Source organism: Rhinatrema bivittatum, chromosome 1, assembly GCF_901001135.1.
Source record: "Rhinatrema bivittatum chromosome 1, aRhiBiv1.1, whole genome shotgun sequence".
NCBI lineage: Eukaryota > Metazoa > Chordata > Amphibia > Gymnophiona > Rhinatrematidae > Rhinatrema > Rhinatrema bivittatum.
The window spans coordinates 556,850,659-556,876,194 of record NC_042615.1 but is presented as its reverse complement, the minus strand read 5'-3'; the positions used below and the strand labels follow the sequence as shown (position 1 = coordinate 556,876,194).

Below are 25,536 nucleotides of genomic sequence, written 5' to 3'. Positions count from 1 at the left end.
AGTGGTTCATGCAGTTCCCTGTAGCCTGCACGAACATGAGAGCTCTCCAGCGGGGCCTTTGCTCTCAGTGGGGTTGGCTGATGCCAGCCTTTATCAAAATCTGTAAGAGTAACCCCGAAGATGAAAATGGAAGCTCTCTGGTGGCTGAAGTCAATGGTCCTGGAAGTAGGCTCCCCTCTTTGAGTTTTACCTCCTTAGGTGACACTAGTGAAGGATGTCTCTTCTTCTTCAAGGAAACAGAATTCTGATCCAAACCGACCACCAAGGGGACACAAGACTCTGCACCCTCTGCCAGGAATCTCAGAGGATTTGGGAATAGGTTAAGGGGCTTTATTTCAGGCATTGATACTTCTCTGTTTGCATTACCTTTGCAAATATTGAATTTCCTTGCTGGTGAGAGTTGACATCTGTGGATCCCCTTCCCGGCTCTATGCTTTTCTCTGTTTCTATTGTTTGGGTTTCTTCCCTCCCCCCCCCCCCCCCCCCAATAAACTCTTGAAAATATACCAGATTTTAAATCCTATTCGTACTATGAGAAAAAAAAAAGGAAAACTCCTGGGGAAGTTTATGAAACATTCTAAAATGATGTTCCGAACCTGAAGTTGTTTCCTTGGGATACTTAACGATTATCAAAGTTATTATCTTTTGCCCTGGAATTAAGAACATTATGCATGTTATCCAGTTCCAAATGTACAACCTCATTACATATTTAAGTTTCAACAAAACACGGGCCTACAGTTAGGTTTCTCCAATTAATTTTATCATATTTCTACACTTTTATTTATTTTATTTATTTAAAAACTTTTCTATACCGTTGTTAAGTTAAATCTCCATCACAACGGTTTACAAAAAGGCACAAAAGGAGTTTAAAGGAGTTTAAAGGTTAATTGGTATAGATTACAAGTTATACATGTGCCATCATGGAACAGTAACATATTTTAATAATGGAGCTTGTATGGGACTAAACGGTGTGCACCTCTTATTAGAGCCAGATTTCCTCCGCACCCACCCTTCAGCTGCTCATGCCTCAGTGTGAGGCCATCATGGGCTACAGGCAAGGATCAGCAGAACCGGGCAGCCAAGTCACTAATAGTGAGGGCACCCTCAGGGGAGGCGATTTCAAAACCATTCCATCTCAAACCCATCTCAGGAATGGATTAAATTTGAGAGAGAAAGGGGAATCTTAACTGCTTCATTAGTTGCAATGGCCCAATTAATTATCCACCTTTTTTGTTGGCTTGTGATGTTTTAAGGATGCCAGGATTCCACTGGATTCCATAAAAGGAGAAACTTTCAACCTGGGTTTTATGCAAGTAAATGGCTATTACAATATAAAACAGCCCGGGACCGATGTATGTACCGGAGTCAATCCAGAGGGCAAAGTTGGAATTTAGGCATTTACTTTTGGATTTTAAAAAGTATGCAAACAATTAACCCACATGAGTTAGGATCTCCAAAGAGGAGGTGTGACTTTACATGAGTTAATCTAGGCACAAACTGGTCCAATTGCCCGAGCATGTTCAAAGCAAACCTAAGCACGTACGTTTATGTGAAGGTGCTGGTTACAGTCGGCATGTCCAAGCTACGTGCAGTCTTTAGCCTTCCTCACACACAGGCCGATACAGTAAGGGCGCGTAAGAAAAAGTGCGGCAGTGCCGGGCGCCCGCTTGTTTGACGCGCGCACAGTTCAGATCACATACCGCTCGATACAGTATTTAAATGGCACGCAAATGCAAGCCGCGTCCAAGAAGCGTCCATGAAGCGCAATCCATTTTACTGTATAGAGCACTATACAGCGCCTATACAGTATCCTGGGTGCGCTGGTACCTGTCATTTCAAATGTCATTTCAAATGACATTTGAAATGACAGGTACCAGGAAGTGGATCCCAACTTTAAGCAAAAGAAAAGGATCAGAGAAGTATCAGCCGGCCATTAACAGCAAGGGTCATGATTTAGCAAGACAATTCCCCTAGGGGAAAAAAATACAATCAAATCAGACCAAAAGAAAAATGTATTAGGAAGGACCTGTTGTTTCCAAGCATAACCTAAACTCTTGCCTGCCCAACCTAAAATCCAACGCACCGGGAAAGCCACTCTTCAGATCGCGACTAATCCCATCACTGGAAGGACGAAAGATTTTTTTAAGCGTCCCAGTTCCTCTTTCCGCTATATCAATGCATTCTCCTTTCCACACTAACGCAGGTTAAAAAGGTGATAATCGGGGCGCACGTTACTGTATGGGAGGGAATAGCTAATCCGATCGTTTACATCTCATATACATGCCGAGGGCGGAAAGGGTTACCTGTTGATTTAAAGAAGCGGTAAGGATGGGTTAAAAGGGATAGTGAATCGCGGGTTGGTCTTACGCGGCCAAATTGTGGGTACAAAGCGGGTTAGAAGCAGGGTAACCGCGGCCGCGCTTTACTGTATCGGCCTGACAGTTATAAAACTACCCAGTCAACCTTCAAGTTTTATCTCACCAAAATGAGGATGTGGGGAAGAGAGGGGTCGATTGCAGCCACTTCTCTGTAAAAGTACAAAAGTACAATACAGGCAGAGGCGTACATTTCAAAACAGCAGACACATCAAATAACACCCAATAATTAAAACTACTAAGGATTTTAAAAATCTCCTGCTCTCCATATCTGTTATTCTAAGATTGTAGACTGTGGGGGCATGCATGCACACACACATATGGTCCCTCTCTCATACACTCACTTTCATGCTTGGTGAGAGTTAGAGGGTGCATGTGTGTGTGTGACACACACACACATGCACACACACTCACACATATATATATACACTTCTCTGTACCACACACACATACACACACTTCTCTGTACCACATACACACACACACGCTTCCTTTATCTCTGATGCACACATGCATACAAAAACTGAACTGGAAACCACAAACCAGATTCTGTATGCAGTGCAACAATGGACAAACAGAAAATCACTATTCCTTAAAACAATACAATCAAGAAATATAAATCAATCAGAATAGTAAAACCATATTCAAAATATACATTTGAAAACAGCCGATAAATAGAAAATATTTAATAATTAGAAGCTCCTGTACAAATTTAAAAAACTTTTCTAAACATTGATAAAATATTTCAAAACAGCAGACATCAAAATAACTCCCAGTAATTTAAACTAATGATTTTAAAAGTCCCTCACTTTCCATACCTATCACCCTGAGATTGCTGTGAACTGGGGGTACACATGCACACAAAAAGACACAAACAAAATATGCTCCCTCTGTCTCTCACACATATACACATTTGGTAAAAGACAGAGGGAGCTTGAGAGTGTATGTGTCTGTATGAAACAGGCAGACACACACGTTTCCTCCATCTCTCTCTCTCACACATACATGCTTCCTCTATCTCTCACACGATTCCTTTTTCACCCAGGCACACACACACACGTGCTTCCTCTCTCTCACCCCCGCATACAGGCACCCTCTCACTCTTCTGTCCACTCACCGTCTCATACTCACACAGGCATCCTCTCATACACATATACACACACACCCTCTGATACACACACACCCTCTGGTACACACACACACACACACCAGCTCCTACACACACACACACACCCCCTCTGATATACACACACCCTCTGGTACACACACATGCCCTCTGGTACTTACACACACACCCTCACCTACACACACACACCCTCAAGGCTCTCACACAGACACACACACATGCACCCATATATCATGTTCTCCTGTTGTCTTCAAGCCATGGCAGGATGTGCTCCACCACGGCCCAAGGGCCTTCTGCTATCTTCGGGCCATACGGCAGCAGGAGAGGCCTTTGCCGCTGGCGGAGCCTAACCATCCGGCTGCCTCCTGTTATCTTCGGGCCATACGGCTCACCGATCTTCCTGCTTGGGGGGGGGGGGGGGGGAGCGGAAACCATGCGCAGGCAGGCAGGCATGCACGCCCGCGCACAGCTTCCTCTCCCTCCCCACCAAGCAGGAAGATCGGTGGGCCGTATGGCAGCAGGAGAAGCCCACCCGCTGGTTAGGCTCCTCCAGTGGCCCGCCGCCTCCCCGGGTGTGCCACTCCGGGCCTGTTCTCTTCGAGGGCTTGGGCTCCCTGCCTGCAACGGCTCCTGGCTGGGACATCTCCTCTTCTTCCTGGGTGACAAGATGTTGATTGGTCGCACGGCTGCTGGCACCCCTCCCCCCCTCCTTGTCACTTGGAGCAGACCACCCTCCTTGCCCCCCACCCCCCCCCCCCCTTAGCACACCTCTGATACAGAATGGTAAGCTAGATTTAAAAGTGCCTTTCCTTAGACTTGATCTTTAAAGACACAGGATCAGTCAGCATTAACTAAATATCAAAACCTTTAACATCAGGACAGAGCCCACATTAAATGCTGCAACAGCAAGCTTATGTTTCTGCTTAATAGAATTGAGTGCAGAGAGCAATGGGAAGAACTAAACAATGTAAGGGATAGATGCAGACTCCTGTTTTTGTGCTGTAACAACCAATTAATTAGAAATGGGGAACTCAAAGCAGTCTAATCATTGTGGGTGAACTTTACTATGTTAAGACAAGTGGGAATAATGAGCGATGTCTGTCTGTCTCTCTCTCTCTGTCTGTGTCTCTCTCTATCTCTATAGATATACATAAAAAAGATAGGACAGCGTCATTATGTTAGGACAGATATTGCTTCTGTACTTTCTTCCTTAAATTATGTGGATTTTTATTATTTTTGCTTTTATTCTTTCTCCTGCACAGAACAGAGATAACTACATTCGTTCTTGTAAGTTATTGCCTGATGGATGTACCCTGATCGTTGGCGGGGAAGCGAGCACGCTATCCATTTGGGACCTGGCGGCTCAGACTCCACGCATAAAGGCAGAGCTGACGTCCTCCGCACCTGCCTGCTACGCTCTGGCTATCAGCCCCGACTCCAAGGTCTGCTTCTCCTGCTGTAGCGATGGCAACATTGCCGTGTGGGACTTGCATAACCAGACGCTAGTCAGGTAAACATTTGTAGCTATCATCATTACATTTCTTGAAGCAAACTTTACTGTTTAAATGTTCATCATTTACCCTGGTCTCCCTGATCTGAAACTTTGAATCTATTTTAGGTCATCCTGAGTTTGTGTGAACTTGACTTGTAATACGGCAGCAAGTCAAGCTGACACAACTAAAGTCAGGATGACCTAAAATAGATTCAAAGTTACATTTTTGGGGGTACAATATAATTAATTGGGTAACAACAAATCAAGATTTTCTTGTGCTTTGTATTATGCATTACTAGCTGTTACATTCCCTTATAATACATGCAAAGTTGGTTTTAACAGGTAGTGATAGTGCTATACAAATTGTATTAACTGATCATTGGTGTCTTCCCATTGTATAGCTGGGTTCATAAGCTTCTATAACACCAGTATTGTAGAGCCCAAAAAACTTTCCTGAAGATTTCACAGTATTTTTTTGAGCTGATCATTTCTTCCCACATAAGGGGCAGTCTTCATAAACCCTGCGTAGCTGTAACGTCCATAGGTCGTTTGTACCCATGTAGTTAATTTTCAAAGGGGAATTGTATAGGTAGTTAAAACTGATTGTAAAAGTACCTGCAAACTTTGAACCTGCAATTTGTGCAGGCAGACCTTTGGCAAAAAATAATGTATGTAGATATGAACATCTGCTCCCTGATTCCACCTCCTGAACGCCTCTCATCAATCCAGCTAAAAGTACAGGTGCTGTGGAAGCAGATGTGTGCTTTTTGGCTGGGCAGAGGAGGGTTATTTCAGCCTAGCTAATTTTCCTAGGTAAACCACTTTGAAAATTGTCCTCTTAGTGATTTAAAAAAAAATAAAAATCCTATTATGCATTCTTTTGAGGAACATGTTAAATTTTGTACCCGGTATTTGTCAAGGATAGCCACCTTATTTTTTTTTTCTGCAAGGAGAAGTACTGGATATCTCCCCCAAGGAGAGATGGTCTGCATTGTCACCTAGCTAGCATTGCTTCTATCAGCAGTGAAGCTCTTCAAATAAGCAAATCTTTCATCTTACTAAAGTGCTTTCTTAGCATCCAGACAGATGAATCCAGAACCCAGTGGGTGTTGCACCTCTACCAGCAAATGGGGGTCAGAGCAAACTGACGTCATAGTATATACACTCCTGCAGTAACATCAGTCTGCCAGTGTTTTCCATCTCCTGCAGAAGAATGTGCATCTCCCTACTGGAGATTGCTTCAGTTTTTAGAAAGAGAATTTGCAAAGGAAAATTGCCCAGCTCTCATGCAGTGATACCAAATGGTCCCTCCCCCAGTTGAGAATTCCTTAGGTGATTTCCGTGGTCCCTCAAATGTATGCCTGTGTCCAGTAGCTGTTGTTTTAGCCGGCGTGGACTTAAGTGATTGTACATTTTAAAGACAGCGGGTGCAGGAGGCCGGATGCAGTGGTGACGGCATATGCCCTCTCCCCCCTGCAGCCGGAGACCATCTTTGTAATCAGCTGGGAAGGGCTGAGCTCACGTAAGTGTTATATAAAAAAAAACTAAAAAGAAAAGAAGAAACAGAGAGAGAGGAGGGGTTGGTTTAGGACTTTCTCCAGTCTCCGTGCTCGGCGTGCCATCCTGACGTGCATTCCCACTCCCACCTGGCGGATTGAGCGGCCCCGTTGGACTAGGCCCCGCTGTTAGGCTTCTGTTTTTGTGCTCCACATGGTAGGTCGTGGCAGTGTTTTTGTGTGCTTTTTTCTGCACAGGTCGGCTGCCCTCTACAGGATCTTCAGTGCGCACAAGTACGTCCTGTTCGTCCGATTGGTGCACGTGGCCTGTGCACTCACTTTCTTGCATATCTGTTGTGCACCAAGGTTTAAAGCGGTAACAGTGTGCTTAGCTTTTTGGCACACAAGCTTGGGATGCTTAAAGTTTTGTGCACATACAAATTTGTGTACATAAATTTTGTTTCAACAGGGCTTAGGCTGGACACACATCTTCAGATGCTTGTTAATCATATTGATGGATTAATGGTGCCGGTTGTTAAGAAAACTAAGTGCCTTTCCTTCTGTGCTGCCTGTCACATTAGGGGATCTCAGCCTGAAGGGCCCTCTAAGTTATGCCAGCACTGCTTAGAGGGTCAGGGAGAGTTATCTTCCTCTGATTTTACTAAGCCTAGGTCTTCCCAGCCTGATGATGGGCAGGTTAAAGATGTGTCAGGAGGGGACGCCTGACTTTGGAACTCCCTTAACTGGTTCCTCAGCAGGGGATGGCAGCTCAGTGGGCGCTGCACAAGTGCCTCCTATTCTTGGCATGGATCCTTCTGCCTTTTCTTGGGTAGAATTTTTTTCAAGGATTGTAATCCTTCCTTCAGGCACAGTCCTCAGCGCCATCCAAGCCTGTCAATGCAGATCCTCAGGCAGTGGCTTCTCCCTCTTCTAGTACGTTTAAGCACTGAAGTACACCTCAAGCTGCAGGTGTTTCTGATAGGAATCCAGATGGCACTGATGTTGAGGCAGATCCTGACTCTTTAGAGCAGAGCTTTCCAAAATTTTTATGTTGGTGACACACTTTTTAGACAAACATAATTTCGTGACACAGTAATTCAGTCTACTAGCAAACCAGAGGTTAAAGGTTAAACGAACGAAATGTATTTCGACAATTTATGTATGTTTCCTTAAATATATACATAATAAAATGTTTCACAACACAACATATCTTGTGAAAACCTTTCATTTATATTAAAAATATATAATATTCCAAGATTAATGTTATTGTTATAATTTATGAGTAACAATAATAAAACAAAGTTATTGTGTTATTCAATTTACCTCTTTAATGAGATATATGAGCTTGATGGGATGAACACAGCTTTTGAATATTGTTAGTGTTAATAAAAAAGTCCAAAGGGTATTCTGCATAATTTTAAAAAGCTGGCCAGTTTCACACTATAAAATTATTTGATAGCTTCTTTCAACTAATTCTATATGGCTATGAGAGTGAAGTCTGGAATTTATAGGAAGGGGCGGAATGTCAATATAAATCCTGCACCTCCAGTTCTATAATTCTGTGCATCCACTGAAATTCCCCCAAACATTGGATGTTTCCCTTACAGCTCATCATACTAAAAAATATTTTCAAATTCTGGTGTCACCTCACAGTAACAGCAGCACAAACACCTTCCACTGCCAGGCACATTGTGAACTAACACAAAACCCCGCAAAAAAGACACTCAAAATCTATACTGCAATCCCATTGTAACATAACAGTAATAACACCAAGGACTCAAACAACAATAACCCTACCTGTGAAAAAGCAAGGGTAAATATTACACTGGGTCCTAGAATACCAATACACCACCTACTGAGGAAACAAAACAAACCAGATTGCTATAGATCCCTATGCTAGCAGAATCTCTCATCGTGGTCACACACACAGAGCAGAGACAGACCCTCACCAAATACAGAATACAAAATAAAGGAGCACAAATTAGACAAAAACTGAAATGGAAATTCCAAGAAGCCAGACTCTGTGTATTAACAATGGAAAAACAGAACCACCATTCCTCATAAAACAAATAAAATCAAGAAACATAAAGCATCAGTTATAATAGTAAAACCATACTAATAATAAAAGAATATTTTAAAACTACTGATAAATAGAATTTCTATTAATTAAAATCATATACATTTTTTACAATTTTCCAAACACCAATAAAATATTTCAAAACAGCACATATATCAAATAACAGGCAATAATTAAAACTAATAAGGATTTTAAAAAGCCCCTGCTGTCCATACGTGGGAGCTCTTGATTTCCAGTCACCCTGATATTGTCAAGGATTAGGAGGTTATCCTCTCTCTCTCTCTCACACATCCTCGCATGTCCATTCTCTCTCACACATACACTGTCACATACATACACATTCATGCTTTTATACCCACCATAACCTCTCGCTCTCACAGACACTGACACACTCTCAGGCTCTAAGACACTCTCTCCCCCTCCACACACCCCCCCCCCCCAACACACACACAAACTCTTATTCCCCTGGATTTTCTCATACACACACTCATGCTCTCACTCTCTCTGGCTCCCTCCCATACACACAAACACACACACCCAGGCAAGCTCCCAATCATTCTCACACAAACACACACACACACAGGCAAGCTCCCAGTCAATCTCACACACTGAAACTGACCCCCCAGGCAATCTCCCATTCATTTTCAAACCACTCCCTCACCATCCCCCAGGCATGCACACATTCATTCTCACACACACACATACACCACACGCAGGCAGGCGCCTATTCTCACACATACAAACCCCAGGAAGACACCCATTCATTCTCATACACAGACACACCTTCAGGCAGGTGCCCATGCATTCACACACATACACCCCCAGGCAGACTCCCATTCATACACATGCACACACTAAAGGCAGACCCCCTCTCTTTCTTTTGCCAGCAACCTCGGAGCCTCTCTCATTCCTCTGCTGCTGCTGTCGCCGCATGGCTATTGGGGAGACGCTGATTGCTGCTACTGACACTGAAGCCCATTCTGCTGCCTCCTCTGTGCAGGCCCCGTGGGTTTCCACTTCCTCCATGTTGACTCATACATTGTGAGATCCGCATAGAGAAAGTGCTACTCTTGCACATTACCAAAGATTACATGTGCCAATCAATAAGAAGTAATTTTTTATTTTTTTTTTAACTTTGCTGTCTAATCTTAGTTTTCTAATTGGTGGTCCAGGAGCAATCTCCTGGACTTGGGCTGTTGGCTGCCAGTAGTCAAAATGGCGCCGATGGCCCTTTGCCCTCGCTATGTCACTGGCGTCGACCAATGGCAGCGGTAGCCCCTGTGACATAGTAAGGGCAAAGGGCCGTCAACACCATTTTGATTACTGGCAGCTGATGGCCCTTTGCCCTTACTATGTCACAGGGACTACCGTTGCCATTGGTTGACCCCAGTGACATAGTGAGGGCAAAGGGCCGTCGGCGCCATTTTGACTACTGGCAGCCGACAGCCCAAGTCCAGGAGATCGTTCCCGGACCGCTCCTGGACCACCAGGGACTTTTGCCAGCTCTTGGGGGGGTCAGGAGGGTGGGGGTTGTAGTAAATTTTTGGAGGTCTTGGGGGGCATCAGGAGGGTGGGGGATTTTGTTAGATTTTTACTTTTTTATTAAAGATTTGTCTGTGAGCCAGATGCAGCCATCAAAAGAGCCATATCTGGCTCCCGAGCCATAGGTTCCTGACCCCTGTCTTATACAATCATTCATACACAGTCTCTCTCTTGCACATGCTGTCTGACTCTCACACACCCAGGCTCTCTCTCACTCCCACATGCTGTCTTGCTCAAGCACAGGCTCTCACTGTCACATGTTCTCTCTTATACAATCATTCATACACACAGGCTCTCACTGCTCCTCTTCTGCACTTGGGTGATGCTCCTCCTCCTTCCTGCCCTCGCAGCTCCGGCAACATTTAGACGTGACCTGGTTCTTCAGGCCGTGGTGACGTGAGCTCCACCACGACCCTGCCGATCTTCCTGCTGTGTGTCTCCGACACAGCACAGCGATATTTCACTACTCAGCCGCCAGTGGGATGAGGTCCACCGGCGGCCGCATTGCCTCCCCCTGACCTCTCCTTGCTCCGCCCTGGCATACTGCAGGCGACACACACTTTGGAAAGCTCTGCTTTAGAGGATGGGGAAATCCCTCCGAGACTGGAACCATATAGAACTATGTTGAGGTTCTTTCATAGAGATGAATTCCTGGCTCTGATTTCCAAGACATTGCAGATGCTGGGAGTTCCTGGGACAGATTGCATGTCTGAGCCAAAGAGAAATCCCATTTTTGTTTCTTTGCGTAAAGACACTTTTTTTTTTTTCCCAGTATGGAGGCCATTCAAGAACTGATTGATCTTGAATAGGATGCCATAGAGGCAAATTTTGAAGGGGGTCGTACCTTGGAAGGCCTGTACCCCCTGGATCCAATGGTGAGAGTGCATCTTCATTTTCCAAACGTGGATGCACTTGTCTGTGCCATCTCTAAACAGATGACCATCCCCATGGAGGGAGGAGCAGCCTTGAACAATGTGCATGATAGAAGAACTTAGGCCATCCTTAAGCAAGCATTTGAAGCAGTGGCAATGACATTGCAGACAGCTTCATGTTGTTTCCTGGTAGCTTGCTCTTGCTTGCTTCTGTTTCAGGAGGTTGATGACTGGAGTGAATTCCAGGGCAGTTTTGGAACCCTCCCCCCGCCACCTTTTTAGCAGATGCGAGCTGCGATTTGGTCCATACCTCGGCCAGAGGAATGGCTTCAGTAATAGCGGCCAGGCGTTAGTTATGGCTGAGAAATTGGGCGGTCTGATGCGACCTCCAAAGCTAATCTTGCAAAAATTACCTTTTAAAGGATCACACTTGTTTGGGAGCGAGTTGGAGAAGCTAGCCAGTAAGTGGGATGAATCCTCAGTTCCTCGATTGCTGGAGGATAAGAAGCACTCGCCATGCTCCTTTGCTATAAGGGGTTGACTCAGGGATCCCAGGCATTTTTCATCCTTACAAAGCAGTGAACTTTCAGTGGTCTCAGCCTTTTGGCAGATCTTAGGCCTTTCATCCTAGATAGCCTAAGCTGGAAGCTGGCTCGAGTAGTGGAACATCACGAGCCTTCCAATGAAGTTTTGCCGACCCACACCCAGGAACAGGAGATGGGGGGCACCTCTCTCTTTTATCAGAGATGGGGCGAGATTACATCAGATCAGTGGGTCCTGGTGAAGAAGCAGGCAGTCGAGATTATGCTGTCAAGGCTCCTCAGTCTGAGGGCGGTGGTTCCAGTGCTCATGCCTCAGGAAAATGCAGGTCGATATTCCATTTATTGCATTGTGCCCAAGAAGGATGACTCGTTTTCGCATGGAGACATTGCGCTCAGTGATAACGTCCGTCCAGTCGGGGGGAATTTCTGACCTCCTTCGATCTGTCCGAGGCATACCTCCATATTCCTGTCCGATTGGAGCACCAACATTTTCTGCCTTTTGTGGTTCTGGGGTGCCATTATCAGTTTCGGGCGATGCCTTTTGGAAAAGGTTCTGGGAGCGGTGGCTAGACCAAGGTTATGGTGGTAGTATGGGCAGAACTGAGAGAGGATGGGATCCGTGTACATCTGTATTTAGACAACTGGTTGATTTGGGCCAAGTCTCTGGAAGAGCCATCTGGTGACCCGCAAGGTAATTTCCTTGTTACAGAAGCTTGGTTGGGTGGTGAAACTAGCCAAAAGCTGTCTTCAGCCATCTCAGTCATTGGAGAATCTGGGTGTATGTTTTGACATGAAGCATGGCAGAGTTTTTCTTCCAGAAGCTCGTGTTCAAAAGTTGATAGTGCAAGTGTGTCTCTTGGTAAGCTCTATATGCTCAACAGTGTGATCCTATTTTCAGGTGCTCGGGTTGATGGTGGCAACAGTGGAAGTAGTACCATGGGTGAGGGAGCATATGCATATACATCAGCGTTCCCTGCTGTCTTGATGAAACCTGCAGGCCCTGGACTATTTGATTCGGCTCCACCTGCCAATGGAAGTCTGCTCTCACCTCCAGTGGTGGTTGCAAGCGGATCGTCTGAGAAAGGGAGTCTCCCTGACATTGCCGGACTGGTTGGTACTCATGATAGATATGAGTCTCCAAAATTGGGGAGCTCACTGTCAGGAGCTAACGGCACAAGGGCGCCAGAATGCAGAGGAGTCTCTCTGGAATATCAATTGGCTGGAAGCCAGGGTGGTCCAGTTGGCACGCTTACAGTTCATCTACAGGATGCAGGGTCAAGCAGTCCAAATAATGTCAGACAATGCAACAAGTGGTAGCTTACATCAATCGGCAGGGAGGGACCAAGAGCCAACAAGTATTGCAAGAGATAAACCAATTTGTGGAATGGGCAACCAAAATGATAAAGGGGATGGAACAGCTCCCCTATGAGGAAAGGCTGAATATGTTAGGGCTGTTCAGCTTGGAGAAGAGACGGCTGAGGGGGGATATGATAGAGGTCTTTAAGATCATGAGAGGTCTTGAACGAATAGATGTGACTCGGTTATTTACACTTTTGAATAATAGAAGGACTAGGGGGCATTCCATGGAGTTAGCAAGTAACACATTTAAGACTAATCGGAGAAAATTCTTTTTCACTCAACGCACAATAAAGCTCTGGAATTTGTTGCCAGAGGATGTGGTTAGTGCAGTTAGTGTAGCTGGGTTCAAAAAAGGTTTGGATAAGTTCATGGAGGAGAAGTCCATTAACGGCTATTAATCAATTTTACTTAGGGAATAGCCACTGCTATTAATTGCATCAGTAGCATGGGATCTTCTTAGTGTTTGGATAATTGCCAGGTTCTTGTGGCCTGGTTTTGGCCTCTGTTGGAAACAGGATGCTGGGCTTGATGGACCCTTGGTCTGACCCAGCATGGCAATTTCTTATGTTCTTATGTATCTTCAGGAGATCTTAGCCTCTCACATTGCAGAAAAAGACCATGTAAGAGCAAACTTTCTCAGCAGGGAGAGTCTGGACCCAGGAGAATGGGTATTGTCAGATGAGGTTTACAAGCTGATAGTGGTTTGCTGGGGTCTTCCATTTATAGACCTGCTGGCAACTTCTTGCAATGCGAAGGTTCCTTGATGCTTCAGTCGCAAGAGAAATCCAAAGTCCTTAGGGATTGATACTCTCATGCAGGTCTGGCCCAAAGGCAAGTTGCTATATGCCTTTCCCTGTGGCCCCTTTTGAGAAGAATGGTTCAAAGGATCGAAGGCCACAGCGGGATGGTGCTTCTGGTGGTATTGGATTGGCCCAGAAGACCATGGTGTGCAGATCTGCAGAGACTCATGGTGGAAACCTCCCTTCATTTTCCACCATACAGGAGCCTGTGGCAGCAGTCCTTCACAAAGATCTGACTCTGTTTTGTCTTACGGTATGGCCCTTGAGAGGGCTCGCTGGTTGAAGTGTGAATATTCTTCTGCTGTGATTGCCACCTTGCTACGAGCATGTAAGTTCTCCACCTCCTTAGCCTATGCAGGGTTTGGCGAGTGAGGCTTGGTGTGAACATTGAGGAGTGCTTCCTTGTTCAGTTGGGATCTGCTTATTTTGGAATTTTTACGGGATGGGTTAAATGAAAGGTTGGTCCTTAATTTCTTGAAGGTACAGGTAGCGACTCTTGCTTGTTTCAGGGGCCAGGTGAATGGTGGATCCTTATCATCTCATCCTGATGTGGCCTGTTTTCTGAGTGGAGTGAAGCATCTTCGACCTCCCTTGTGGTTACCGGATCCTTTGTGGAGTCTTAACCTTGTGTTGAATTTCTTGTCAGGCCCTACGTTTTGACTGCTGCGTAGTCTTTCCTTGCAGTTACTGACCTTGAAAATGGTGTTTCTGGTGACGATTTGTTCTGCGCGTCGAATTTCTGAGCTGCAGGCCATATCTTGTCAGGAACCATTCCTTCAGGTGACTCCAGGGGCGATGCAGATGCGTACTGTTCCTTCCTTCTTGCCTAAAGTGGTCTCAGATTTTCACTTGAATCAGTTCATTTCCTTACCATCCTTTTGGATAAGGAAAGAGATGTGGAGGAATACTACCTGTTGCTTCCCTTGGATGTCAAGAGATTTGCCAAGCTGTGACGTGGTCCTCCCTACACACCTTTTCCAGGTATTATCGTCTGGATGTACAGACCCGGGAGGATGCAGCCTTTGCACGTGTGGTTGTGTACTGGACCGCGAGCAGCCTCCCGCCCTATTCGGGAGTAGCTTGGGTACATTCCACTGGTTCTGGATTCATCTGTCTGGGTGCTAAGAAATGAGAAATTACTACTTACCTGATAATTTCCTTTTCTTTAGGCAGACAGATGACTCTAGCTTCCCACCCTTGATTGCTGAATGATTGGGCTATGGTCCTCCTGCATGGCTAATAATTTTCAGGGATTACTGGTAAGTGTTAATCCGGTCCATAGACAAGTGTTAAAACATGCTCAGTGTTTTCTTGTTGTTTGAGTACAGAATTGTTTTTCTGTTTTTAATCAAGTTTTTTGCTAGTCTGCCCACAGTTGCTTTTGAAGAGAATACTGGCAGGCTGATGTCACTGCAGGAGTATATATACATGTGATGTCAGTTTGCTCTGTCTCCATCTGCTGGTAGAGGTGCATAACCCACTGGTTCTGGATTAATCTGTCTGTCCTAAAGAAAAGGAAATTATCAGGTAAGTAGTAATTTCTCATTTAGGGAAATGCTAAACACAAGAAGTGTTTACCTATATGTAAACTTTAGGAAAAGGAAATGTCGAGAGGACCGTTGTGTGGATCTATATGTTCTTGAAGTGGCTAATGCATGAACCTAAAATTGGGTTATCTGGTCAACCTTTAAAGAGATGGTGGGATATTTATTTTTCCTTTTTGTGTAGATGCTACTGTTTTAACATTTGATAACTGCTCAAATGAGTTGGGGTGGCATGACCACCATAATGCAGTAGCTTCTGTGTTGTATGTTAGCACTAACAGAATATGGGCAGACTTTGAGTTTACAAATGCAAAGTACTAGTGCACAAAAGAAGAGCTTTTCAACATCCCTGGGAAGCCATGAGCCTGTCTATTGCCAAATGGTTAAATCTTGCCAACCTAATCCTGTAGAATGTTATTCTTGCTGGTTTTCATCTCAAGAGGGCTGTTGGAGACAAATCTTCTAGATGTCATTCTAAATACTTAACCGTCTAATTAATGTCCGATCAGCACACTAGCAGTAACGTGTTAATTGCAAATTTGTCACTGTATTTTGATAAGCTTTCTAAGATATATTGCATGATTTAACACTACCAGGTGCTATTACACCCTATTCGAAGACAGGTTTCTATTTGTTTCATATGGGGTAGATTTTAAAAAGGAGCACGTGGGCGTACATGTGCACGCGCTACCCGGCACGCGCACATGCACACCCGATTTTATAACTTGCACGTGCAAGTTATAAAATCAGGGGTTGGCGCACGCAAGGGGGTGCACAATTGTGCACCTTGCGCGCACTGAACCGCACTGCCTTCCCCGTTCCCTTTCCCCTAACCTGACCTTCCCACCTCTTCCCCTAACCTTTCCCCCCCCCAGCCCTACTCTAACCCCCCCTGTTTTTTGCTTACCTCTGGGCAGGCGCAAGTTGTGCGCAGTAGCAAGCTGTTGGCACATGATCCTCCGACAGAGCGGCAATGGCTGCTCTGTCGGAGGCTTCTGGCCCCGCTGCTGGACCGCTCCTTTTGTAAAGCCCCGGGACTTACACGCGTCCCAGGGCTTTACACGCGTCGCCGGGCCTTTTTAAAATAGGCCCGGCGTATGGAACCTTTTTAAAATCAGGCCCATAGTATAGCACAAAATTCCATCTCTTGTGTAGGAGTAAAATAACCAACACATCGTTACCGTATATGGTTTTGTGGTCTTATAGATTTTGGCTATCAGTTATTGAATTTGAAAAAAATAAAAGCATATTTTAAAGGTGTGTAGTAATGTCCCTAATTAGAACATATATATGCCTTGCTCATTGCAAACTTTTTCTTGAGGGGGTGGGAAGGTAGAAATGGGGTTAGGGAGACATTTTGGGTTTTATTTGCTTTTTTTTATTTTCCTTGAAGCAGTTTTTTGTTTTTTTTAATATAAAGTATCTTTTGGAGTATATGGATTTATTTTACACTCTGCAAAAGATATTTTTGGTGGCGGAGGGGGGACATAGTAGTTCCTGAGATGATTAATATTAAACTGAATCAGTGTTTTGACAGTTTCATGTTATCTTTATAAAGTCCTTGCTTCGTAAACCTCTCAGTAGGTTTTTTCTTCTGATTTGACTATAGCTTTGCATCTGTGGTTCCTGCCTTTTTTTTTTTTTTTTTGCAGTGTGAGTGTATATACTGTTACACAAGGGAAGAAAAAAGGAATGGGGAGGATTTGTTTGCTCTTAAGTATCAACCCTCTTAGAAGAGATGACACACATTGAAAGAATCCAAAACTAACAACACAACAGTGTTTACCTTGAGCTTTGGCAGGAAATCATTATTCAGTCTTGTTTGTTTTATCAGGCAGTTCCAGGGCCACACAGACGGAGCCAGCTGTATTGATATTTCCAATGATGGCACCAAGCTCTGGACGGGAGGTTTGGACAATACAGTGAGATCCTGGGACCTGCGAGAAGGGCGACAGCTCCAGCAGCATGACTTCACGTCACAGGTGACTGATTTTCATGTATGTTAGAAGTTCTACACACACACACACACACACACACCCCTAAATCAAGTTAAACAAAAAATGTGTATGTGGTATTATCAACTGTCAAATCATATGCAGTTTTTTTTTTTTTTTTTTTAAATAATGCTTTGAAAGTACTGCAAGTAGGGAGATCACCCAATACAAACATTCAGTCTGCCAGTTAATTTGCTTTCCCTAAAATCCGTTCTTTCTAAAATAGTTTTTAAAGTTGACTTTTTTTTTTGTTTGTCATTTTTCTTTTGGTTTCAAAAATGTGCAGTAGCCTACAAGTATTCCTCTGTAAAAGGTGGCCATGTTTTGAAGCATCCTGCAGAACACACACTAAATATTGACATCATCTTGTGGAAGGGGTGGCAGAGCAGCAGTTTGTTTACTCACATGCCTAGGCTTTGCTTTATGCAGATCTTTTCTCTTGGATACTGCCCTACTGGGGAATGGCTGGCTGTGGGAATGGAGAGCAGTAATGTGGAAGTACTACATGTAAACAAACCAGACAAGTACCAGCTACACCTCCATGAGAGCTGTGTGCTCTCCCTCAAGTTTGCTTATTGTGGTAAGTGTGCAAAAGCAAAGTATACTTAGAAGCTACTTTAGAATACCAAATATTTACAGGAGTAGTTTCTGCCCTGCAGTTGTATAGCTTCATGTGGTGTTTGTTAAAGCTAGTAGAGTATTAAATTCTACTGAATCTTTTTAACTTGTGTCCTAAAGCTGGCGTGTGCTGCTTTTATAGAGATTACAAAATCAATTGCAACAGATAATTGTTGCACTGCTATTTTTGTACTATGCACCAGGGTGGGATAAATGTTCCATATAAATAAAAGGAACGTGCAGTGCTGGGGTAACATGGTAGGAATTTCAGCTAAGTATAGGCTGAGCTCTCAACCAGCTGGATCATAGAAGTACTAAATGGACTCATTTGTAAAGTAAAATCTTTCTGCAGGGATGGGGAATTCTGTCTTGGCATTATCAGTTATAGCATATCTAAGCATTGCCCTAAGGATCGTCATGCTGATTAAAGATGGTGAAGTAAACATGCTTATTGATAGAAAAACTTGACTCAAGGTTTCAACTCTTTTTGTATATCAACATATTGCAACTCTTCCTGGATTTTTCCTCTTTAATTTCAGGTAAATGGTTCGTCAGTACAGGAAAAGATAACCTCCTCAATGCTTGGAGGACCCCGTATGGAGCCAGTATATTTCAGGTAAGGAGTTTTATATATAGTGTGCACTGCAATATAATTCATAATATATTAATCAATATAATTTATTTAGACTGGTACCATGAAATAGTCCCAGAAGAGAAAATTTCAAGCAGTACCAAACCACAAATAATGTAAGCTAGGTAAAAATAAAGCTAAAGCCTTGTTCTTAAAGTAAGAAGAAACTTTTTTTTTGAAACTATGATGAAATGAAAGAAATGATAAATCCACTCTTTATATTCTAATACATGGAATTCCTTGTTTCTGCAGTCTAAAGAGTCGTCGTCTGTGCTTAGCTGCGATATCTCTGTGGATGATAAGTACATCGTCACTGGCTCTGGAGACAAGAAGGCTACAGTTTATGAAGTGATCTACTGAACACGCAATGGAGTGCTACTCTTAAAGTTGAATAGGGCCAAAATGTTCTAAACAGTAGAAGTAGAAAAGTTGCCTATTAAAATGGAAATGTAAGGTTGACTTTTGGACTTGGGTGCAAAACTATACGAAGTGTTCAAAGTGCAAAGTGACTTCTCGCTTCTAGGTGTGAGCTACCTGGAGCAGACTGAAGTGTTGGACATGTAGCAAAGGTCCAGGTCTTGTCTATTTTAAGGAATGGAGTCTGCTGAAGACTGTTGGAACTTCCTTGTTATTTTTTCTTTTGTGACTTCATGCAGATCTCCGCCATTGCCTGAATACATGGAATTATTTTTCTGTTCCTTGCAGTTCAAAATTTGTCTTGTTTAGAGCCGTGGTGTCTCGGATGAACTTGTCCTTTCCTGGGTTTTGCATCATGTGGTAAATTTTTTTGTATTTTTGTTTAAGGTCAGAAATTTGTACAAATTGTAAATATATTTGGTTTACTACAGTAAAGGCTTTAGTACCAACAAAGTCTTTTTTTTTCCCCTCCCCCCTTTATCTCTTTCTAGGTGCTTTTAGGTGATGTAAATATAAATGGTACACTTTATCAACATCTGATAAAGTGGCTGAGGGGCTAAAGTCTTAACACTGGGTTAATGAAGTCTAATCTCTTATTTTTGAAGTAGTTTAGTCGGATTTTAGATATGAATAAAAACCCCATAATGAAGCAGTTCACAGGTGTTACCTTTTATTTTTACCCCTCCCTATTACCTGGTCCAGACTGGTGTTGACCCATCTGCGCAGAATGTATGTTCTGTTAATCTATTTTTAAAAACCTGGACCAACTGTAGGAAGAAAAATCCCTAACTTCCTAAATGTTCCCCCCTCCCACCCATGAATTTGTTGATACTCACCTGTATGCTCTTTCTGAAGAATCTCAAATAACTCCATCTCACAAACTTTAACTTTTATCTTTCACGGCATGATCTTGTCCAACTCCTTTTATCGCTCCACTTAATCTGCTTTCAAAAAAAAAAAAAAGCGCTGTGCTGATTTTTATTTTTTTAATGCAAAAGTTCTCAGGGCAGACTGGTATATAACGTATTTTGTTTTATGATTGTATATAAATGTAAACAAAACAAATATTCTTTTTTTTAAACAGGAGTTTTGTTTTTGTGACTTATTAAACTTTAGTTTCACCCCAAATATAAATGATGACTTTTTTTATTTTTTTTAGCTGGGGGTGTCAAACTCTGGTTTTTGAGGTCCACAAACAGGACTGGATTTGAGGACACCTAAACTATATAAATTAGCTGTAAACAAGATACTGCATGCCAGTAAATCTTGTGACTATTCATGTGAATAGCCTGAAAAGCAAGCCTGATGGTAGCACTTAAGGGTTATAATTTTAATCCTAATTTTCCACTCTAAAAGAGCAGCCAGTTGCACAAAGTTGCTAATCAAGTGTTTAGACTCTACATTTACTTTTGCTGTAGCACTGGATAGAAAGTCAGATTTACTAAAATGGGTAGCCAGGAATCATGTCTCCAGTGATAGCAAGCAAAGGGGTTTGTGTGGCATTGTCCATCTATTATCTTGCCCTTCTAGTAAGTGGCTCTTCTGATTGAGTGATGCTTTGAACACAAGGTGACATCCCTGATTGCAGGTCATGAAATCTTTGGCTTGCCAGTAACTCACAGAAATGTATTCTGACAAGTGACTCACTAGTAGCATGTCAAATTGGTATCAGGAGACAGGGGGCAGTTCTCCCAAGCATGTGCTATTCCCAGCTTTTGCTGCTGCCTTTTAGTTATCAGCAGAGTGCTCACAACCAATGGGCCATGTACTGTGGCAAGAGCAGTGGTGCTTGGGGGAAGGAAGTGAATGGAGGGAGATAGCAAATGGGAATGGAAAAGGGAAGAGATTATGGGGAGGGATGGATAGCACAAAGGAAGAGAAAGAGAGCAAAACATTGAGTGTGTGGAGAGGAAGATCTGAGATACTACACATCTGCAGGGAAATTAAATGAGGCTTGGCTCGAAAAAGGGGATCACGAGCAGATCTAAGAAGATTCAACAAAGAAAGATGAGAAATATGGTAGAGAGAAAATATATTGGAGAAAAAGGAAACAAGGGCTTTACACAGAATTTTCTGGAAGATATGAATGCCATAAAATCACCTTTGTGTGCAAGTAAGTGCTACCAACAAGGTACATCTCATATTATGCCCTTCACATGTCCTTATTGGTGGCACCTAGTTGGACAAAAGGCATATGGCCCACATGGTGATTTTTGGCATTATCATATCTATCAGAAAGCAATGTTCATATCCTTTCTAGCTGCCTCCTTCTCTTCCCCCTCCCCCAATCAACTGATATCAGGATTAGCAAGCCTGTTAGGTTATTAGCCTGTGATTGGTTCACTATAAATGTCTAATCTCTTTTTGAACCCAGCTTTACAGGTTAGTGTTCTCTTTAGGATATATTGGAGAGGCAGAGAAATTCCAGGTCGACATGGCAAAAGGTTGAAAGAAAAAGACCAAAACACTTTTTCAACTGGTCCATTGAAGTTTTTATTTATTTTTTCTTATTTTTATCTTCAGTCATTAGGGGGAAAAACATTTTGGCATTTTGTAGATGATTAGATTTTTTTTTTGCTCCATATACACAAATAAGTGATTCTAGAATGTTTTAATTAATGTTTTTATTAAGGGAAAAGTAAGGGAAAACAGGAAGCAGCAATTGGTGCCTTTTTAAAAATAATCCAAACCAACCCATCTGTTTTAAAGCAACATTTATTTTCACAAATCTGTTCTCCCTAGTTTTCTTTGTGTGATGCATGAAGTGACCCGTGTTCTTGCGCTTATAAAAAGACAATTCATAATGTAGTCAAGACTCTCATTCTGTGGGTGAGAGATTTCATTGGCTGATTGTGCAGACTTTTTTCCACTTGGGAATTAAATTTCCTATGTGTGTTCCAATGCCCAAAAGAAATTAGCTTGCCATTCAATTTATGCATTTGCTCTTGTCTGGGATTGAAATAGACATAGATGTTGCCTGATTTCACATTGACGATACTAAGTTTAGCCATTCTTGCTGCTGTGGTTTAAAATATAACTATTTCCTCTTAACACAAGATTTGTGTGCCTGCAGTATATTTTAAGTATCTTACATGAATAAGCACAACTAGATTTGTAGAAATAGAATTTGATGCTAGATAAGGACCATCAAACCTTTTTAGTTTGCCCAATAAACTCAAAGGTTTTTGCTTCTAGAAACATAGGTGCAATCTTTTACCTTGGGATTCTGTAGTGCAATGTCTGCCTTTTGTCTCACTTTATTACACTATTTGGTTTGCAACACATCTTGTAAGACACTTGGAATCCGCTTTTGGTGCAATCTTCAATCCCAGTAGTCCTGCGCTTATTAGCCTTGGTTGTATTGAACAGAGAGGCTTATGAACTGATAAAATATCTCTGTGTTAGTTTGTGTGTTTTTAAGTGTGTTTTCTCTCCCTCCTCCGTTATCACGACGATTGACCTAACCCTACTAAATTTTGTGTGGAGGTAAGTCCTGGGGTGGGAGTGTTGGGATGATTTCAGATATTTCCACTTTTCAATGCAGATGAGTGATTTGTGGGGGCTTAGGAGGTGGGCAAAGTGATAACCTTTCAAAAAGAAATGCATGGGGGTTTGAACTAAGGCTGTCTAGAATATCACACCTTCTACTTGTTTAATATTATTCATAGTGCCTCATGAAAGCTACAGCTGCAAATCAAATCATTCTAAGCAGTCCTTACAACAATCTTCTTATGTGATGTATACAATGTACACAAGGAGAAGATGGGACTCCTTTTCCGTGCTCACACCCCGACACCGTCCACCACATCGATGTCATCGGAACCGGCACCGTCGAAGTCACACCAGCATCGACAACCGTCCGGTGACTGCCCGCCATCGACGTCTTCACGGCCATCGACTCCCGTTTCTCCCCCTCAAGATTGAGGGGATCGTAGGGAGAAACATCGCCATTGGCATCGTAAGTCTCAGACCGTCAAGGGAGCGAAATCATCGACCGAGCCACCATCGAAGAAGCCCCGTCCAGGAATGGCATCGACAACTCCGACCGGGACATCGAGGCCACCCTCACCCGATCGGGGTTTGGGAGTCGCGATTCCGCCTGTAAAGGTGGTCCCTCCGACTGTGCCTCAGCCTCCCTCTTCCGTCACGGAGCCGGGGCTGATTGCCCCAGGTCTCCGGGAAGAACTGGACCGGCTGGTCCAGGAGGCCATCGACAAGGCAATGCAACGACTCCAGGTTCCTCCGGCACTGACACCGGCACCGAGAGTGGAACCGGTCACCGACCCAATTCCAGCAGCGCTGGCACCGCTGCTATCCCGGATGGAGGCGCTCATGACCGCCCTTCCACCGGTGATTCCCGGGTCTCCGATGGCTCCGGTGAGCTCCCTGATGACAGCTTCATCGGGAGGAGAAACACCGTTCTGCATTCCTCCTTCAGGGGTATTGCCTCAGCCATCGATGCCATGTCGTCCCTCGCCACCGATTCATTCATCGGGGGCGATACGACATCGGCACCATCGATGCCTTCGATGCCGGCACCGATAGCCCCCAGGGCGTCCACGGTGCCCCCGGCGATTCCTTCGATTTTCTCGGAGCCTCAGCCGGGCCCTTTGGGTATCCAACTCCCTTCTCGTCCTACAGGTCAGCCTGCTGATCCTTATGACACCTGGGGTGATGATACTTCCACAGACACCGATTACTTATCTTCACCTCCCTCTCCTACTGAAAGTAGAAAGCGTTCTCCTCCAGAGGACCTCTCTTTCATTAATTTTGTGAAGGAAATGTCGGAATTGGTCCCTTTTCAGCTTCAGACGGAGCAAGATGATAGGCACCAGATGATGGAGCTTCTCCAGTTCTTGGATGCCCCTAAAGTGATCACTTCTATTCCCATTCATCAAGTTCTTCTTGACCTCAAAAAGAACTGGGAAAATCCTGGATCCATTGCCCCAGTACACAGAAAGGCTGACACTACCTATCTAGTACAGACAGCCCCTGGCTTTCAAAAATCTTAGCTTGACCACCACTCAGTTGTGGTAGAATCAGTTCAAAAGAAAGCAAAAAGGATGAAGCCTCACTCCTCTACCCCTCCTGTCAAGGAACACAAGTTCCTAGACAATATTGGTCGACGAATGTTCCAAGGGGCCATGCTCATCTCCAGAATTGCTTCTTACCAGCTGTACATGACCCAGTACAAGAGGGACATTTTCAAGTAAATACAGGACTTCTCTGATACCCTGCCTGACCAATTCCAAGAACATCTTCAAATCCTTGTCAACAAGGGGTTTGAAGCAGGAAAGCATGAGATAAGAACAGCTTATGATATCTTCGACACCTGTACTAGAGTGTCTGCAACTGCCATTTCGGCAAGACGCTGGGCCTGGCTCAAGTCTTCTGACCTTCGCCCAGAAGTACAAGACAGGCTCTCTGACCTGCCCTGTATAGGAGATAATCTGTTCGGTGAACAGATTCAGCAAATAGTGGCTAAATTGAAGGACCATAATGAGACCCTCAAACAGCTCTCATCAATACCTTCTGACTTCCCCTCTAGACAGCCCTTCAAGAAGGACTCTAAGAAGTCATTCTTCCGCCCAAGGAAGTACTATCCTCCACCACCAAGGTCCCGAGTTACGAGGCCTTATCAAAAATCTCAGCCTTGCCAGCCCCGGAAGCAAAAGCCACAAGCAGCTCCCCAGCCAGGGCCTGCTTCAGGTTTTTGACTTTCCCTTGGAGAGCAGCAGCCTGATTCCTCTGCCAAGCATACCAGTGGGAGGTCGATTGTACCACTTTCACGGCATGTGGCAATCAATCACAACCAACCAATGGGTGCTAGCAATCATTGCTCAAGGTTACCACCTGAACTTTCTTGCTATTCCACCGGAATCGCCACTTCTACAAGCGTGGAGAGTAACCGACCACTCTGTCCTTCTGGAGCAGGAGGTTTCCCTTCTTCTCCAGTTAAGAGCAATAGAACCCGTCCCTCTTTCACAACAAGGCCTAGGGTTCTATTCCCGGTACTTTTTGATCCCCAAAAAATCCGGGGGGCTTCGCCCAATTCTGGACCTACGTGCCCTCAACAATTACCTCCAGTGGGAAAAGTTCAAGATGGTAACCTTGGGATCGCTTCTACCTCTTCTACAAAGAGGAGACGGCTCTGCTCTCTGGACCTCCAGGATGCATACACCCACATTGTGATAGCTCCAGCTCATCGCAAGTACCTCCGGTTTTTAGTAGGCCCAAGGCACTATCAATACCGGGTGCTTCCATTCGGCCTTGCATCGGCACCACGAGTCTTTACCAAATGTCTCGTAGTTGTCGCAGCCTTTCTCAGGAAAGAAGGTGTTCACATCTACCCCTATCTAGACGACTGGTTAATCAGGGCCCCAATCCAGCAGGCCGCTCGATCGTCCCTGGATTTGACCCTACACACTCTAATTTCTCTAGGATTTCTCGTCAATTACGAGAAATCCTATTTAGTCCCATCTCAAACCTTGTTGTTCATTGGGGCAGACTTGGACACCTTACAGGCAAAAGCCTTTCTACCTCAACAACGAGTGCAAACCCTTGTGTCCCTCGCTCACCAGTTGCAGTCTCAGTATACAACAACAGCTCGACAATTCCTTGTCCTTCTCGGGCACATGGCATCCTCAGTCC

General features: G+C 44.1%; 1 protein-coding gene across 1 annotated transcript in view; it reads left to right on the top strand.

Moving 5' to 3' along the window:
- The window catches only part of TLE1 (TLE family member 1, transcriptional corepressor), a 314,217-nt gene extending 294,369 nt beyond the window's left edge, over positions 1 to 19,848 (top strand). The window contains 5 exon segments of the mRNA XM_029616666.1: positions 4,764 to 5,011; positions 17,060 to 17,207; positions 17,649 to 17,799; positions 18,377 to 18,453; positions 18,721 to 19,848. Coding sequence (XP_029472526.1) covers positions 4,764 to 5,011; positions 17,060 to 17,207; positions 17,649 to 17,799; positions 18,377 to 18,453; positions 18,721 to 18,828 — 732 coding nt within the window. The 3' untranslated portion in view covers positions 18,829 to 19,848.
- The last annotated feature ends 5,688 nt before the right edge of the window (positions 19,849 to 25,536 follow it).